This window comes from Silene latifolia, chromosome 7, assembly GCF_048544455.1.
Source record: "Silene latifolia isolate original U9 population chromosome 7, ASM4854445v1, whole genome shotgun sequence".
Taxonomy (NCBI): domain Eukaryota; kingdom Viridiplantae; phylum Streptophyta; class Magnoliopsida; order Caryophyllales; family Caryophyllaceae; genus Silene; species Silene latifolia.
The window spans coordinates 120915647-120934610 of NC_133532.1; the positions used below are offsets into that span (position 1 = coordinate 120915647).

An 18964-nucleotide genomic window follows, 5' to 3' on the forward strand; every position below is an offset into this window, starting at 1 on the left:
GATTTTTAACTTAAAATACCAAATTGTCAAGCACTTATTAAACTAGAATCCTAATTTAAAAAATTAAAATAATATTTTAAAGTTATAAATTGGGCCAACAATAGGCCAGTTACCATGTGACACATTTTAGTTCTCTATAATTGGGCAGTTATGTACCAAAATCAATCTTCCCTTGAAACTAAGTTTTGCAATGACTATTAATAAGTCACAAGGTCATACATTAGACCAGGTTGCTATTTATCTTCCAAGACCTTGTTTCTCTCATGGCCAGCTATATGTTGCTCTTTCCCGGGCTAGAGAATCAAGCAAAGTAACTGTGGTCTCTGCACCAACAGTCCGGAATTCGCTACAATGCTCTGTGAAAAACATTGTTTCTTACGAAGTCTTAAGGCTTGCAGGCATCATCTAGGCACTACATCAGCTGATGAATCAGTCCATCAACTCTTAAACAATGTTCATGCGAGATAAGTATCCCTTTTGTTAGTTAGCCGCATTCATATATTATATGCAATGTATTTGCATTTCTAATTTTGCAAGGGGCTGCCATTCCAGGCAAGTTATTACTCACATCTGCAATATCCTGGTTTTGCTCCTTTAGTGCAACCATGCTACTCGGCCAACCTATATGCTCAAATGAGAGTGTGAACATTGGGTTGGCTGTATTGTATTAAGGAATTAATCAGTGCTTTTGAACTGTGCCGATTTCATGTACGGACTTATGCAAAATATTTTCCACTTTTATTTTCGTGTGCTTATGTTACCTGTCTATAATAATCCATTCGCTAACTTACCGCACCCTTCGTTATTATAAGCGTGCACCTTAACAATTTCCAAAACATGCACTAATTCACACAATACCTTAGCAATTATAAGCTTATATATGGTCTGAACTGTATCAAATTTCACAAATGCGGAAACTACTGCAGGTTATTCTTCCTAAAATGCCACTGATTATTCAGAGTGAAGTATTGGATTATGCATACTAACTCTCAACAAACCCCATTTATATGTCATTAGATAAAGAACAAATAACAAACATCCTGGAATTATGCAGCATATCAGTTTAACTATCAACAGAAAAACCACAATTATCATGCTATAAGCACTATCACATCATCAAAAAAGCAACATACACAGAACAATAGTATGACTTAAATATCACAAAATAAAAAAGTAGCATAAACAGCACAACAATATAGCTTCAATAAATACACAAGTCCCTAAGTTGTGTTAAACAAATCTCCTTAAATCCAGTAAAAGCATATAGCTTCAGTAAATAAACTAATATATTCTTTACACGCTCTTATATTGTAGTCCTTAAATACAATACTCCCTTTGTCCCGATCATTTGTTGACCTATTTTATTTTGGAGTATCTTAGTCAATTGTTATCTTTGTTATTTTAAAAATAAACTTAATGAACAATTTGATCATTCACACACAATGGTCTAATTATCATTTAGTAATTTAGCTCCCTTTTCTTTCCTTAGTCTTTGTACCAACTTTAAAGGACAATAGTTTACAAGGACTATTATATATACTTATACAGTTGTGAATAGTATCACAATTAACCATAGCCACAAGCATTATGCACAATAGACATAAATATACCAATTAGGAGGGTCCATTTCCTATCAATGGGCAAGATTTCATCTCACGGCGATCTAACGGTCTATGTTTTCAATCGATAAATAAAGGAAAAATACAATAGAAAGAGAGGTGTAATATTATATTGTAATGTGAGAGGAAATGGACAAGAAATGGAGAGAAGGAAATGGAGAGGATCTTTCCTCTAAATATACTACTCCCTCCTATTCAGGGTATTCTTCCCTATTTCCATATTCGGTTATTCGGGTTTTCTTCCTTATTTCCTTTTTTGGGTTGATTTGTGTGGTCCAAATTCAATGTCATGTGGGGTAGTGTGTTTTGTGTGGTCTAAATTGATTTCCTTATTTCTTGAGTAAAAAGTAAAGGGGAAGAATATAGTGAATAGGAGGGAGTACATTACTTTATAGCAAGCCATGCCTTACTGATCTAGCCGTACTAATCAATACACACCTAAGAGCATAGCCTTATATTACATTCTACCTCCTTTATTACCACAATACAACTTCTCTCTTACATTAGGAAAGTTGAGGAAAATAAGCAGCTTCAGGTATGAACCCTTACACTTTGGACTAAATTTACATTTTGATTCAATCAGTTTGTTTCCTTATTATGTTGTTTACGGTTATGTATTTATTGACTGTATAATAATTTGATTTTATGTTTCATAGTTTCTTCAAAATATAGGCGATAATACTATGTAAATTACTTCAGTTCAAGATAGGTTTATTCAATATTGTTTGTTGTGAAAAAAAATAAGTGTTTTTATGTTTGTTGTGAACATCTCTTAGCAAAACTAGACATTCTTCCACCAAATGTTTTTTAGTGACTAAAAAGATCGCTTTAATTTCTAATTACTATCTAAATTAAAGTAGAAAGTGGAAAAATACAGTAGGAAGAGTATTCAGGTAGTGCAGTAATTGATTTGTGCCTTCATTTGTTAACATTGTTAGATATGTGGACAGCGGGCCGCCCACGGGGGCGCTTGGTGAGAAGGTCGAAACAAGCGTTTGCATTTTGTATGGAGTCGCCACCAATTTTTATGGGAAATTGGAACCGTTCGAATACCTCATGTCATGTCAAGACATAAAGTAGTGACATGAACACTAAGCAATCGTTACCCTTAGCATTCTATGTCTAGAATGACTCTCGTGGATGCCAATGAACACGGGTGCTCACGGAGATCTGGAGTAAGGGGTGAGGGTACGTATTAGGAAGCTCTTTTGATCGAACACCTAATCCCGCCCGCCTCGATAGCGGCCTCTACTAATGATTAGGGAAGTTATTCGTACTTGATATATCGTCGGTTGTATGCATGCAATGCAACATCCAAGTTTTGATCCTAGCATGTGAGAATTTAGCTAAGTCGGTTGACAATTAATTTAACAAACAATTGATGTCGAAGTAGGATTTAATATTGATTTACATGTGAAAACATACAAACAATAAAAGCAATACAATAACGATAAATTACAATAATGGAAATTACATTAATTACATTGGAATAGGCGATTTATGTCGAAAATACCTTTAAAACGGATAATTTGAGAAAAAGAAATAAAAGAAAGAAATTAAATAAACGAACAGGAATTAGCGATATTACGGATAATAGTTGATTAATTACGTAAACTAAATAACTAAGTCAAGGCAAAGACGGAGTTCAGGGACAGAGCTCAGCCAGGAACAGGCGCAGCAGACGCTGCGTCTGTTCTTGGCTCAGTTCTGGCTGTGAAGCCGTATTTGCAAGCCGTTAATGTCAATTGATGATTTAATGATGGATTAAATTAATTACTCGGATGAAAGTGATTAATAGGTTATTTAACATATGAACGAGTCGTAAAAACAGTAAAACATGGATGAGACGGATGCAAACGAATTATTTACATGAATGAACGAATGATTAGCGAAAGATACTAATGAGTCCTCTATTGAAATCAATTAACTAGTCTAAACGTGATGATATATGACGAATATACAATGAACATGTGAAAGCTATATCAAAGACGAATTCCAGAAACCCAATATTGATAAATTGAATTCCTACAATCCGGAATTGAATTTAATGACGAAAACCCGCAAATATTGATTACTTGGGATTTAAGGTCGAATTTAATGAATTAAACATATGGATGAATGATACATAATATACATGTGAATTATTGATGATGATCATGACGAAGAATTAAAGAACAAACATATGAGAACAAATAAGAAAGACGGAATTACAGAGGACGAAGGAAGAAGAAAGGAAGCAGGAACTGCGGCAGCCTCACGAAGAGGCGCAGCAGGAACTGCGCTCCTTCGAAGAGGCGCAGCAGTTGCTGCGTCTTTTCTCGACTGTCAGTCTTCTGAAAATCCGTAAAAAGAGGTTTTAAAGACGGTTTTAGAAATCGGTTTCAATGAGGTATTTTCGACGTAAACCTTACAATTGTGATACGAAAAAGTAAAATACAATAAATAAATAAGGATTATACACCCTCAGACTTACATGTTGACGAAACGAGAAGAACTAAGAAGATCGATTAGTGATGCTCGACGCGAATGTAATGAAAGTGCCCTCGTAAGAGGAAAACGATTAAGTTGATTGATTAAATTGATTGATTATTGGTGTAGTTGGTCAAATTGGTCGGTCATGCAACGGAAAGGCTGGTACCCGGAAGGATCCGAGCTTACGTGGTCGAATGTTCAAGCACGTAGGCGCCAATTAGTAAGAACAAAGTCTAGAATGCAAAGGGAGAAGAGAAGGGCGGACACTCGCGTGAGAAATATGAGGAGCGAAGGCTCCTATTTATACTAATCACGTGACGGAATTAGGGTTTCGGAGACTCTTTGGAAGTGAATCTCGGAAAGATATGAAAAAGATACGTGAAACATGCAAAGAAGGGCCTGGGAAGAGGCGCAGCAGCCACTGCGTCTCTTGGAAGAGGCGCAAGACTGCTTTGCGTCTATTCCCGAGAGGTTTCCTCCTGCTGAAGAAAGATTTCCGCGTTTGAGTTATGGTAGGACGGAAATAATCCGATCTTCCTTAATATTTAATATGAATATTACGGGATATTATTTGCCAAAAGATAAAATTTGTGAAATATGGAAAAGAAATATCCGGAACATTCCAGAACATTCCGACTCGGGATTTAACGATTACGAAAAATGGAGACGGTTTTGACCGGACTCGAATGTACTCTAATTACTGCCAAAACGACCGTATCGGGACGTAGATGACAACTAAGAGGTAGACATTAATATTTGAGCAATCACTTGACGATAAACTTACGAACTGTCACAAATCGTTCCGCGTATCAAACATGCGGCCCAATCATCACCGGGTGGTTTGCGGGAGGTGCAGAAATGAGGTATCTACAAGATCATAGCGATTAATTTCTGTCTTGGTGTTGATTATAGGCTTTGACATTTGACAATGAAACAGGCTGCTTGTACTGAATTTAGTATACATTTGTTTAAAATCAACAAATTTGTAGAAATCATGTTGAACATATGCAAAAAAATTATCACTTTATAGTCTTGTTGCTGTAAATGAGCTCAAAGTGCGCCATTTGGTTTTTTTTTTTGGTTCACTTTACTGTATATATCTAGCCTATCATCAGAATTTAAAATTGTAAATCAATGGCCTTGCAGAATGAAACCTAAGACGGCTTACTTGGATGAGTTAGCCTGATAGGCTTATCGCGTACCTATGCAAAGATAAATTCCCTAGACAACAAGTTAATGTAGCAATAGGGGTCGAACACAAGGAAACAGGAATTACTTCGTGAATTGCTATGGGTAGATTTTTATCAAGGTCGATTACGATTTGGTTTGGTTTGATTGTTTGATTGACTAATAAAACTATGATGTGAATTATATGATTAAAAGAGAGTCTAAGGGGTTCGGGTCACACATGCAAGGGTAAATATATTATCATGATAAACTTGGTACTAACAACATTGTCAATTACTTAGGCTTAAAGATACCCATCTTACGATATTAGCATCAACCATAGACCGGGTCCTAGAGAAACTCTCGTCCATGACTAGGTCGTCCTACTATACATGCTTAGTCTAATTCAATTCCGTGCCTCTCGACTTATAGAACGAATAAACAAACTTAATCAATTGAATAGGGCCCTAAACAAAGATTAAACATTGTGGCACAAGCATGTGATAGAAGCAATATGAACAATATTATTATTAACTTATTTTATCATGTTACATATTTGATTATTGCATGGCTCCCCTAGCCCTTAGACTAAGAGAATTAGCTACTCATGTTAAGGTGTAAATTGCAAACTAAATAAAGAGAAATGACAAACATGGTTGAGTGATTTATATGAACTAAATGTTTTAACATATAAAAGAAATTAAACTAAAGTAATCTTAAATGGAGTGCTTGATTATAAACTAAATAGAAACTAAATAGAAACATAAACTAAAAAAATGAAATACCTTAAAGAGATGAACTTGTATGGAAGAACGAATAATAACCAAAATGCTTGAATAAGAAATGCTTGAACAATAACTTGAATACAAAGTGTTGAATGATTAAACTAAGGAAAGCTTAACAACTTGTAAACTAAAATGAGAAAACTAATGAGAGAAATATAAAGCTTAAGGCTATTGTAAAGTGGAAATGGGACGTAAAGATTGGATATGCCAAAACCCGGACACCTCTCCTATTTATAGGAGAGGAAAAGAAACGTAAATGGGCTAGATGCATGCGGCCCCGATCGGGGTTAGGTGGCCCCGATCGGGGTCGTGTGTTTCCGGGTATTTTCGCTTAATTCCTCACTTAATTGCTTGAGGAATCCTAAGTGCGTGATTAATGACCCTTAATGCACCCGGGTAAATGCCTTCTCTATCATCTTTAGAGCCTCCAAAAAGTATCCCATGCATGTTGGAATCCTAAGCTTTTCACTTTGACTTGGACTTGATCATTGGGCCTTGACTTTGATTGTTGGCAACATTTGCAATTCTCACTTCAATCCAACAAATCTTCATGCAAACACACATCCAAACACTCCCATGCTAGTCCAGTGTTAGGCCTTGTTTAGCTTAGTGAACTTGGTGTATAAAATGGTAGGAAAAAGCCTCTAAATGCTTAGATTCCTACAAAACCGTAACAAACACAACAATACACCTAGAACACAAGATTAGCTCAAATATATACTAATTAAAGTACGACGAACAATAGAAACCGAGCTAAAATGAGGGGTAAAAGTATGTAAATTATGTACTTATCAAACTCCCCCAAGCTAAACCCTTGCTTGTCCTCAAGCAAGAAACCATATCCCATCAATTGCAATATCCAAACAAGCTAAGCATAATGATTTAAAAACCCGAAACAACATGGGCAAGGAATAAAGCAAGACATGGATGAGATTTACATGACGGCATAGCATGGAAAACTTTGAATGAACCTTTAAGCTTTGCATGATCTTTTGACTTATGGACTCTCACGGGACACTCAAACTTATTTATATGTGAAAGGACAATTTTGTGAATAAACACTCGACTATCCTCGACCTATAATAATGTGCCCGCAATCTAATATGATAAACATGTCAAAACTAGTAAGCCAAAACAATCAAACGCAAGCATGATAAAGAAGCCAAATGGGTAGGAAGAAGGCAATATGTAATGAGTAAGAAGGGGGAACAAATGAATTATGGATTGTGGAGCTAATGTCAAGCTAGCAACAACCAAGTGTAAGGATGCTCAATCCCAATTCTAACCCAATTTTGCAATTCAAATCATAAGAAAACTCTCCAAAATATGTGAATAATGCATGAGAATTTCTCATATCTTTTCTTCTTCTTCTCTTTCTTTTCTTTCCAATTCATACTTCTTTTTTCTCATTTCTTTTGCATGCTTTTTCATTTCTTTTTTCAACTTTTTTCCATCTTTCTCAATTCATCATTTTTGCTTTTTTCATCATCTTTTTCATTTTCTTTTTTTCTTTTTCCTTTCTTAAGCATTAAGACCAAGCTCACATGATATTCAAACTTTGAAACAAATCCCAAATGAGCACCCAAACAAGACCAAACAAGCTACTAGCTCAACAAGGTAGGCAAGTTATAATGTAGCTAGGAATAAATTTTGTGAAGGGGTCAAGAAGGCAATTATATTCATGTGAATGGCTCCAAAATGCTATAACAAGTGAATGCATGCTTACCAAGAGATGACATGAGAACCATACTTGTGCGTTTTGATGAAACACACATCATAAGGAGACCTACACTCACCTAAGAGAGACCGGATATGGATGCATCGGTCAAGAAGAGGCTCTACCTTACCATTTTGTAGCTTGCCACAAGTCAAGATCAAGCCTATTCGGTTCATTCTTCATCTCCCACCTACTATGTCAAGACATCCCCATGTAGCTAATATCCCATCATTAAAGAATAAATCATTAGCAATAAGCCATTATTAGGATAAGCAAAGAGGAAAGTAGGCTACAAGCAAGCACAAAGCAAAAATTTCTTTCAAAAATTTTCAAATTTTCTACACTACATGCAAACTATGCTATATGCAAATGCAATATCTCCCCCCAAGCTAAACATCACATTGTCCTCAATGTGCCAACAATTCAAAACCCAATCAAACCATAAAAATGGCTCAAAGCACAAAACAGGAAGGACTAGAGGTTATGTTTAATGGGATGCAAGATCTAAACTAAAATGCAAAGCAATTAAAAACTTACTCGACTTGCTAATCTCCCCCAAGCTAGCATGAATTCGGGGGAATGTAGATGCTTCTATGTGATTGGTGAAGAAATATGAAGAAACGAGAGAGAAAGGAGGAAATGAGTACCATCGGGTATGCTTGAATGATAGAAAGAAATCTATTTTTTTTTTACCCGCATAGAACAAAGGCCAAGAAGTCACAGAACCACGACCCCGATCGGGGCCACCCAACCCCGATCGGGGCCACCCAACCCCGATCGGGGTTGACCTCCTCTTCGTATTTTGACTCTTTTCCGCATTTGTTTTAACTCCTTCTCGTTTTTCGAAAACCACGTCCCCGAACGGGGTTGTTACATGGGGAAGCGTGCCAAATGCAATCCAATTTCTCCTTTCTTCATTTTCACCTAAAATCACAAAAAGAAACATCGTTAAGTCGAGTATTTTATTAATAATCTACGAAAAACAATTAAAATGCAGAAATTTAAAAACAAAAATAAACAAAAGCAATAAAAAGCTTGGGTTGCCTCCCAAGAAGCGCTGGTTTAACGTCCCGTACGACGTAAGAAGCTATTTGATTCAAGTTTCATCATTGAGCTTGCCACCAACCAAGCTCCATTTCATAGCTCCTTTTGCATTCTTCAACCATTTGAAATTCTTCAAATAAGACTTCCCTTTCTTCTTTTTGGCACTCTTAGCAATAGTGCCCTTAGCATCGTCACCTACAAAGCAAACAACACCCATATCGTCCTCCAACGGATCCATTAGTAAGGATTCAAGCGTAGTAGAGGCATAGGAAGAGTCCACAGTGCTAAATAAATAACAAGACTCTTGTAACATTGGGCTTCTAATGGTGTTGTTTTTGCTAAAGGAAACCCGGTCATCACCCACTTCCAACGTCAACCTCCCATTTTTCACATCAATTAACGCACCCGAGGTGCGTAAAAATGGCCTACCCAATATAATTGGGGTTTGAGAGTCCTCGACCATATCAAGTATGAGGAAGTCAACGGGTATGAAAAACTTACCAACTTTGACGGGAACATCTTCTAAGACACCTAAAGGTCGCTTTAAAGAACGGTCCGCCATTTGCAATGTAATACTTGTGCATTTTAAAGCACCCATGTTAAGTTTTTCACAAAGGGAGTAAGGCATGACACTTACACTAGCACCTAGGTCGCAAAGGGCCTTATCAATGGTATATTTGCCTATAGTGCAAGGAATAGAATAGCTACCGGGGTCCTTAAGTTTCGGGGGAGACTCGTTTTGTAAGAGTGCACTACACTATTCGGTGAAAGCAATGGTCTCAACCTCATTGAAGGATCGCTTCTTTGAGAGAATTTCCTTCATAAACTTTGCATAAGAAGGGACTTGGGTAATCAATTCCATGAACGGGATGGTGACTTGCAAATTCTTACAAACTTCCAAAAATTTAGCAAACTTACCTTCCTCCTTGTGCTTTGCTAGACGATGGGGAAATGGTATTTGAACAATTTCCTTGGGAGGAGCATCCTCCACATCTTTCACTATCTCTTTCTCAATGGGAACACTCACCTTTGTTGGAACGGTATCACTCTCCTTAGCATTAGGAGAGATTTCTTCAATAACCACCTCATCACTTTCTTTTGGCATAGAAGACCCAACATCTTTGGCATCAAGCTTGCTCTTCCTCTTTAGCATCAACAATCGATGAGGAAATGGCACACGATCTTTAACAATAGGCTCTTCACTAGCCTTCTTTTTGTCATTTCCCCCAAGCTTAGCCTTTTTGGCAACCACCTCATCATCCAAAGTCATGGACGGCCCATCATAGCTTGAACCACTTCTCAAGGAAATAGAATTAACGGTTTCATGTGGTTGCTCACCTTGGGGAGGTAGTTGATTATTCTTCCTTTGAGAGCTAGAAGCGGCTAGTTGAGCCACTTGTTGTTCCAACATCTTGACCGCGGCACTATGAGCTTGATCATTCTTTTGAATTTGAGCCAATAGTTCCCTTTGCATTTGGACTATCATGCCCTCTAGCTTACCACCTCCTTGATTGTTTTGTTGGCCATTTTGTGGTGGATTTTGTTGGTAATTGTTTTGTGGGGGCCTTTGTTGATTTTGATAACCCGGTGGAGGGATATACTTTTGTTGTTGAGGAACATAGGCATTTTGTTGTGGTGGGGGTTGAGGGTTAAGCACATTGTTGCTATTATAAGACAAGTTCGGGTGGAATTTTGTATTCGGGTTATAAGTGTTGGAAAATGTACCCGGTGGATATAAACTTTGTCTTAAAGCTTGAAAAGCATTTACCTCTTCCATAGGGGCTCGGCAATGAGCGGCATAGTGACCCGCACCTCCACAACCATCACAAACAATGATTTGGCTTGTTGAGGACATGGCATTGACTTGTTGAATGGAATCTCTAGCATCCCTTTCCGCTATTTGTTGTTGGAGCAAGGCAATTTGAGCTAGCAAAACGGAGTTGTTAGAGGATTCTTCTTTACCTTTGGATGGCACAACTCGGGAATTGACATATTGGGCATCGTGGATCGCCATAGATTCGATCGTGGAATGAGCAAGATCGGTGTCAATTTGATCAAACCGCCCATTGTTGGCGGAATCAAGAATTCTCCGGGACTCGGCACAACATCCATTGTAGAATGTTATTGCAAGAAACCATTCATCTAGCCCATGATGTGGGCATTGCCTTTGAAGCTCTTTGTACCTCTCCCAAGCCTCATATAAGCTCTCAAGAGCTTGTTGACGGAATCCGGTGATTTGGCTCCTCAAAGTTTGAGTTTTCTCCGGTGGAAAAAACTTTTGATAAAAGGCAAGAGCCAATGTCTCCCAATTGGTGATTCCCAAGGTGGTGCGGTCAAGGCTATTGATCCAAAGCTTAGCCTTGTCCTTCAATGAGAAAGGGAAAAGTATTTCCCTTATTTGGGCTTGGGTGACGCCTTGTTTGCTTGGATCATGGAGCAATAGTCACAAAAATTTTGAACATGCAAATTAGGATCCTCCAAAGGACTTCCCCCAAATTGCTTTCTCTCCACAAGGCTAATGAAAGCCGGTTTGATCTCGAAGTCTGGCGCGGTGATTTGAGTAGTTGTGATTCCGGCCGGAAGCATGGCCGCGGTGGGCTTTGAGTGATCGGAAAGTTTCACCATCTTTTTGGTAGTAGATGATGATGGTGGTGGAGATGATGAACAAGAAACTTCCTCATCTTCAAGAACCTCTAGATCGTCTAAGTAAAACTTTCTAGCACTTTCAGCTTGGATGGGAGAAGTGGCTTCTTTAACTTCCTTCCAAAATCGTCGTCTTCTCCTAAAGGTTTTCTCGGGTTCGGAATCCGGTGAAAGCAATTCTCCACTACGAGAGGACCTGGGCATAAGACAACAATTTCTAGGAAAATGATAAGTAACGGTCTCAAGGAACAAGTGTTCCCCAAGACAAAGAAAAAACAAGATAGAAATCGACAATTCAATAAGCAATAAAACCGTTTCCCCGGCAACGGCGCCAAAATTTGATAGGCTTATCGCGTACCTATGCAAAGATAAATTCCCTAGACAACAAGTTAATGTAGCAATAGGGGTCGAACACAAGGAAACGGGAATTACTTCGTGAATTGATATGGGTAGATTTTTATCAAGGTCGATTACGATTTGGTTTGGTTTGATTGTTTGATTGACTAATAAAACTATGATGTGAATTATATGATTAAAAGAGAGTCTAAGGGATTCGGGTCACACATGCAAGGGTAAATATATTATCATGATAAACTTGGTACTAACAACATTGTCAATTACTTAGGCTTAAAGATACCCATCTTACGATATTAGCATCAACCATAGACCGGGTCCTAGAGAAACTCTCGTCCATGACTAGGTCGTCCTACTATACATGCTTAGTCTAATTCAATTCCGTGCCTCTCGACTTATAGAACGAATAAACAAACTTAATCAATTGAATAAGGCCCTAAACAAAGATTAAACATTGTGGCACAAGCATGTGATAGAAGCAATATGAACAATATTATTATTAACTTATTTTATCATGTTACATATTTGATTATTGCATGGCTCCCCTAGCCCTTAGACTAAGAGAATTAGCTACTCATGTTAAGGTGTAAATTGCAAACTAAATAAAGAGAAATGACAAACATGGTTGAGTGATTTATATGAACTAAATGTTTTAACATATAAAAGAAATTAAACTAAAGTAATCTTAAATGGAGTGCTTGATTATAAACTAAATAGAAACTAAATAGAAACATAAACTAAAAAAATGAAATACCTTAAAGAGATGAACTTGTATGGAAGAACGAATAATAACCAAAATGCTTGAATAAGAAATGCTTGAACAATAACTTGAATACAAAGTGTTGAATGATTAAACTAAGGAAAGCTTAACAACTTGTAAACTAAAATGAGAAAACTAATGAGAGAAATATAAAGCTTAAGGCTATTGTAAAGTGGAAATGGGACGTAAAGATTGGATATGCCAAAACCCCGGTACACCTCTCCTATTTATAGGAGAGGAAAAGAAACGTAAATGGGCTAGATGCATGCGGCCCCGATCGGGGTTAGGTGGCCCCGATCGGGGTCGTGTGTTTCCGGGTATTTTCGCTTAATTCCTCACTTAATTGCTTGAGGAATCCTAAGTGCGTGATTAATGACCCTTAATGCACTCGGGTAAATGCCTTCTCTATCATCTTTAGAGCCTCCAAAAAGTATCCCATGCATGTTGGAATCCTAAGCTTTTCACTTTGACTTGGACTTGATCATTGGGCCTTGACTTTGATTGTTGGCAACATTTGCAATTCTCACTTCAATCCAACAAATCTTCATGCAAACACACATCCAAACACTCCCATGCTAGTCCAGTGTTAGGCCTTGTTTAGCTTAGTGAACTTGGTGTATAAAATGGTAGGAAAAAGCCTCTAAATGCTTAGATTCCTACAAAACCGTAACAAACACAACAATACACCTAGAACACAAGATTAGCTCAAATATATACTAATTAAAGTACGACGAACAATAGAAACCGAGCTAAAATGAGGGGTAAAAGTATGTAAATTATGTACTTATCATAACCACTAAGAGCAAAGACTACAAAGTCAAGGTGAGGGTATTAGAGAAGCGACGCCCAAAGACATCCCCTGAAAAGGTGCTATACCAAAGTTTGTTGCTCGAGGATGACAAGGCAAGACCATTTTTTATATAAAGTTTCAGCTTGAACAACTTAGATTTCCATCTTGTTTTTTAAAAGTTTATAATCACTGCTACTGTTATCTGTCCATTGCATACTTATAACACAACATTAATCTAACCAATGACTTCCTTTTTTTTCTCATATAATTACTGATTATATTTGCAGGGCACAAAGATGCGTGGAGCTCTTTTCGCTGATCAAGTAGGCACATATGAAGATGCGATCAAACGCAACAGAGTCTATGAAATAACTAATGCTCCTATCAGTCCTCTAAGCCAGAGTGGAAAACACACCCTAATGATCTGGATTACCAAATGACCTTTGGGCGCCGAACCATTGTGCTACCGGCAGACAATAACGACGGCGGTGACGACCCTAATGACCAAGATTACTGCCCAATCTCCCAACTACCTAGAGTACCAGACTATGCTGAGATGTTTGGTAAAGATTCGCATCTAAATATGTTCATTATTGCTTCAATCAACTGCTTTCTGATCAAAATAAAATAGACTGTGCACTGACTTGAATGTGACTCACATACATTATAGATGTCCTAGGTGTTGTGCTCTTTGTGGAGAACCATCCACGTGTGGTAAGAACAGGCAACGATCGTGAGACCAAAGTACGTGAAATCGTACTCACTGACCACAGGTAACACTCACACGATCAACGCCTCCCCATGATAACTTCTGTAATAATGCAGTCCTAACTTACAATGGTTCCTCTAATATTACAAATAATTAATTAATTTGTAATCACAACACCCCGCAACCACTGTCAATCTCTGTATGGGATGAGTTAGCGGACGACGACTGCAGCATGCTTATTCCAGTACCTGGTAAATTCAGGACTGTTGGACTAACGACCCTCAGAGTATCAAACTACAGAGGTTGCATTCACTTACTATCCTTGCACACTAAAGATTATCTGCTACGACTTATAATTAACAAACCGTCCATATTCCACACCTGCATGTGCAGGCTTTTCAATGTCAACATCTATGTCAACCATTATAATTCATTCGCCTGTTGGAGCTAAAGCCGAAGCGCTAGCATCCTGGTATTATTCAGACTTAACCTTCTTAGTTCAATCACTAAGATAACGTAACAACTCGCATTCCCAAAATTACAACTGTTACAATGTGTAGGATGACCAACCATCAAATGGCGCTGACAGAATTGCAATCAAGGGTCTTTAATGTAAAGATGCCAATTCCAGCACAGAAAAATGTTAAGATTGCAGCCCTCCGTTCTAAGAAGGTGCACAGATTTTTAGTATTTAACTTGTTAAATTTACCAGGACAAATGTATGAAAGCACCAATTGGGGGAAAAAAATTGACCCCTCTGCCTTTTGCAGGCAAAAACAACTTTACAAGACGGGAAACACTGGTTAGAAGTGACAATTCCAGCTGCTGAGCTCCACAAAGTTAATGCATACATGGGTTGTTCACACTGTAGTAAGCGATCCAGCATTCCACCAGGCAGTGCATACACGTGCGAAAATTGCTCTGAAGCCGATTGTACCACGGAACCAAAGTAAGACCCCAAACATTTCTCTGATTTAGCAATACAAGACACTACATATACAACCTCCTAATCAGTTAACACCACTACTCACAACTATGTTATTACATTGCTAACGCATAAACACAACCTCTTAAAGGATCACGTTCAACTGCGACATATCGGATGGGACTGGAACATTACCAATGACTGCATTTAGTTCAACCACTGAGAAGTTGTTCAAGATGTCAGCCGCAGACATATTCCACATGAAGCACGCTGTGAGTCTAACAACATCAACAGTTAAACTCATGCACTTAGCCCTACATCTTAACATATATGGTACTACTTTGCAGGATGACGATCAAGCTTTTTCAGCCGTGCAGGAAATGCTCCGCCTTAAACCTTTCAAAGTCCAAGTTGGCCCATCCACATCGCTCTCAATGAGCAACATTCTCCAGTGGGTAGTGAAGCAGGTGGTTATTGATGGTACAAATGACAATGCTTCAGGAAGTGTAACAGCTACTCAAGCAGACCCTTCACAATCTCAAGTTGTTAGCAGCTCCAAAGGAAGCCAAGTGCAGACACGCAATTCCTCGACACCTCCTCCAAAAAGCAAAGTCACTGATGCGTCCATCACATCAGCAGTCACTGCCTCACTGGCATTATTGAACCAGCAATAGCAACTACCCCAGTAGACGAGCTAAGTGAGGTTACTACTGCAGATTCAGTCCAGCCACAAACTCACAACAAGTTGCTCAAGAAGGAAAAAGCAGCCACTGTCGCTGCCTCTGCACCTCTTCCATGAATGAAGGGGAAACGGCATCAGAACAGCACATGCATTTAAAGAATGACTAATAGTAATGGCCTGTAATCTTAATATTTTGCGTACTAAGACTAGACTTAAACGATGTACTGAACCGCCCCCCGTATTACATCCTGGTATGATGTTATTTTGCAATGTTACTATAACTTATCTAAATTATGTACTACTTTGGTATGTGACTACCATAACTCTGGGCTTATCAGTTTATTCGTGTGGAAATTTAAGTTCAATGTTTTCGAAAATGATTCTATTATAACTGTGCGCTTATCGGTTTGTTCCTATGAAGATTTGAGCAAAGAGATTACAGATCAAGGCGGATATGGTCATTGGAACTCCGCGCGCATCGCGCGCGGAGGAACAACTAGTTAAAGCAAAAGCCACTCTACAATCAAATGCCTAAGTGTCAATTTGTGGTGATTTAATCGTATATTATACCCATACATATTACATACATACGGATAAAAAAAATCACCCACTACCTCAATATACCTCATTTCTCCTCCTTGAGTCCTTGACTTTATCCCGTACGCACTCCAACATTTAACCTCTCACCCACCATTACCTCTGTTTTGTTACCATTAAAAGGCGAATTCGTTACCGTCCGTTATTATCCGGTAATTCCCTTATTTCTTCTTAATTCCTTTATAGTCCTTAGTCCTTACCTATTCTGAATTGTCTCATCTATCCTATTTGACCCGTTTTAAGATTGAGACGGATATGTCCGTCTTAAACAAGAATTTGGGTGTTGCCAATTGTTCAATGCTTAATATTTCAAATTTCCAATTTTGCGATGTGGGTGAGCTCCCTAGTTGGGATTTTGAAGTGGGTATTTTCAGTTTTCTATGAATTTTGTTCATTGAATGTTTGATATCTTCGTGAATTTAGGAAATTAGATGTAGTGTTGTCTTTTGAGCATTCGTATTTCATTGAGGCATTTCGTCGAACACTTGGAATGCTAAAAATGACTGTAATCCATTATGTATTTATCGGCGACGCTCTTTAAATCCATATTCCACCTATCTAAGGCCTTGTTCTTTTCGACAGAAACTAGCTGAATGAACTAAGCTGAACCGTAGCTGATTTCAGCTGAAGCTAAGATTAAGTCCGAAAGAATAGGGCCTAAGCGTCTTTTCAATGAATCTTAAGGATGTTTCTACCTGGGCAGTGTTGTTATATTATGTTAAATCATAAATTTGGTGTCTTTCTATTGGATATTATGCTGTGGTAGATGATTGAAGTATGGTTTCTTTACGCACTACGAAATATTCTTACAGAAGCAAACACTTGGTGCAGAAGTTTATCCCTTTTAAACATTTGTAGAATTGTGAAGTTGTGTTGGCAATGAGAGAATAGAAGATGATTGTTAATTGTAGCAGAAACCCGGTTTTCCTTGGCTTTCGCAACATTTCCTTAGATCAGGTTATCCACATAGTACTTTGTCTTTTTAGTGTTTTGCTCTGCATTGTTATTGAATGCTTGCCTTATGTTCATTTCATTTCGACTTATTAGGCGAAGATAAGCAAAGTTGGATTAGGGTTGCGGATATCACGAAGGATGATGCATCTACAAAGGCCTTTGTTGCTCTCCATCACAGGTTTAATACATTTTGAAATATTAGCTACTCGTGTGCTTATGAAATAGTTTTGCATCTTTCCATGATCAGTGTTGCTCCAACCCAATTGTTCGACGGTCTTTGTCTTCTTTCCGTGCAATTGAGAAGTGAGCTTTTCTGCGTCACGCGTTTCGTCTATTCCTTCATTTTCTACACTAGTGAAGATGTGAAGATCTGTTAATACTGTCAATATGTTGCTTGAATACATAAGACGATTTTTTCTCTTGAAGATCTGTTAATACTGTCAAGAAGTCAGGGGATGAGAGAGCATCATTTGTGGAAAAGTAAAGATTCTGCAGGGTCTGGTCAAAAGGCGATGAATTTAGTTCGAATTGATGAAGCTGCATCGCTGTGGAACATGATTCTGCACACCCATACTCGTTCTGTCTCAAAGAAATTGTTCTCTAGGATGACATCTGTATATCATCATCATGATCTGCCTGATAAAATTATAGAGGTAATGAGAAACTCATGTCTTTAGCGAAATCTATCTATTTCTGTAGTTTAATACATCTGTAACGAAATGCAACATACTGTATGTCTTTTGAAAATCGTATCTATTTAAACTATGTCTAGTTACATTTATAGCCTAGTTCTCGCAATTGGGTTTGAAGTTTACTGAATGCACTGGAGAAGCCTTAGTTTAGCTTTTTTCTGTCTTTTCGATGTTGGTGGTTATAATATATCAATTTTGACAGATATTTCTCAAAATTTACGATAGCTACAAGTTTTTCAAATGATAATTTAGAAAATTGTTGTTTTACTAAATCAAACCTGACAAACTTTACATTGTATCTTTACTATTTTGCGAAAATGCTGGTCAAAGTCGACATTGGTTGATTACCAAAGTAAAATGAGGTCAGTAAATCTGGAATTAAGGTGCCTACTAGTTTCTAACGAGTTGCACTTGGAAAAAATCAGGTTTTTGCAGACATGGAAGAATTAGGTGTTGGACCTGATGAGGATACAGTGAGGAGAGTAGCCCGAGCCTTTGAGAAACTCAATCAAGCAGACAAGAAACGTTTGGTTCTTGAAAGATACGGGTGTAAATGGAAGTATATTCACTTTAAAGGAGAAAGGGTCAAAGTGAGAAGAGATCCAACCTTGTGACTAAATGCTCCATGTATATATGCTGATATTCGTTCAAGCTCGTGAGTTCTGACCGTTCAAATATAATGCAACGCGGGAATATTGTTCTATACAATGCTGGATCAAATCCAGAACTAACTGGATGTTGGATATCGGAAGATGGTAAAGGTTTGATTATCAAGCCTCATATATCTGAGCTATGGATCAAAGGTTTCTGAAAATAAATGTTCCGGAAGATGATGCTGCATGTATGATGTTTTTTTTTTTTTTTTTTTTTGACAAGGAATGTATACGCTAGATCCGACATTTTGGCAAATGGGTCATAGACCATAGTACCACTTCGATAGATACGATTAGGGGTATTTATATTGATTATGTGTATTATCCTTGTATACGTTTTTCATTTATATCAACTTTAACCCTCTCTCAAATAAATAAATAATTTTTTTTGGGAATTTTCG

General features: G+C 37.9%; 2 protein-coding genes and 1 non-coding gene across 9 annotated transcripts; all 3 read left to right on the plus strand.

Annotated features, from left to right (window-relative positions):
- Positions 1-10948: 10948 nt before the first annotated feature.
- LOC141593790 (small nucleolar RNA R71) lies at positions 10949-11055 on the plus strand. The gene has a single exon (XR_012521854.1). It is a non-coding gene; the product is annotated as a small nucleolar RNA R71 (small nucleolar RNA).
- Positions 11056-14143: 3088 nt separating this feature from the next.
- Positions 14144-15937, plus strand: LOC141591324 (replication protein A 70 kDa DNA-binding subunit E-like). Its single transcript, XM_074411647.1, has 6 exons — positions 14144-14362; positions 14454-14532; positions 14621-14732; positions 14831-15009; positions 15137-15257; positions 15333-15937. The coding sequence occupies exons 1-6, from the start codon at positions 14293-14295 to the stop codon at positions 15657-15659; spliced, it is 888 nt and encodes a 295-aa protein (XP_074267748.1). The 5' UTR covers positions 14144-14292; the 3' UTR covers positions 15660-15937.
- A 319-nt stretch (positions 15938-16256) lies between these two features.
- On the plus strand, positions 16257-18958 carry LOC141592816 (pentatricopeptide repeat-containing protein At4g18975, chloroplastic-like). 7 transcript variants are annotated; one of them, XM_074413651.1, is made up of 5 exons: positions 16257-16416; positions 17077-17221; positions 17312-17396; positions 17645-17871; positions 18336-18958. In XM_074413651.1, exons 2-5 carry the CDS (start codon positions 17159-17161, stop codon positions 18522-18524), a joined length of 564 nt encoding a protein of 187 aa, XP_074269752.1. In that variant the 5' UTR covers positions 16257-16416; positions 17077-17158; the 3' UTR covers positions 18525-18958. The 7 variants fall into 7 exon arrangements, with proteins under 7 accessions (XP_074269752.1, XP_074269753.1, XP_074269758.1 ...); XM_074413652.1 differs by having other exon boundaries at positions 17096-17221; XM_074413657.1 differs by having other exon boundaries at positions 17123-17221.
- The last annotated feature ends 6 nt before the right edge of the window (positions 18959-18964 follow it).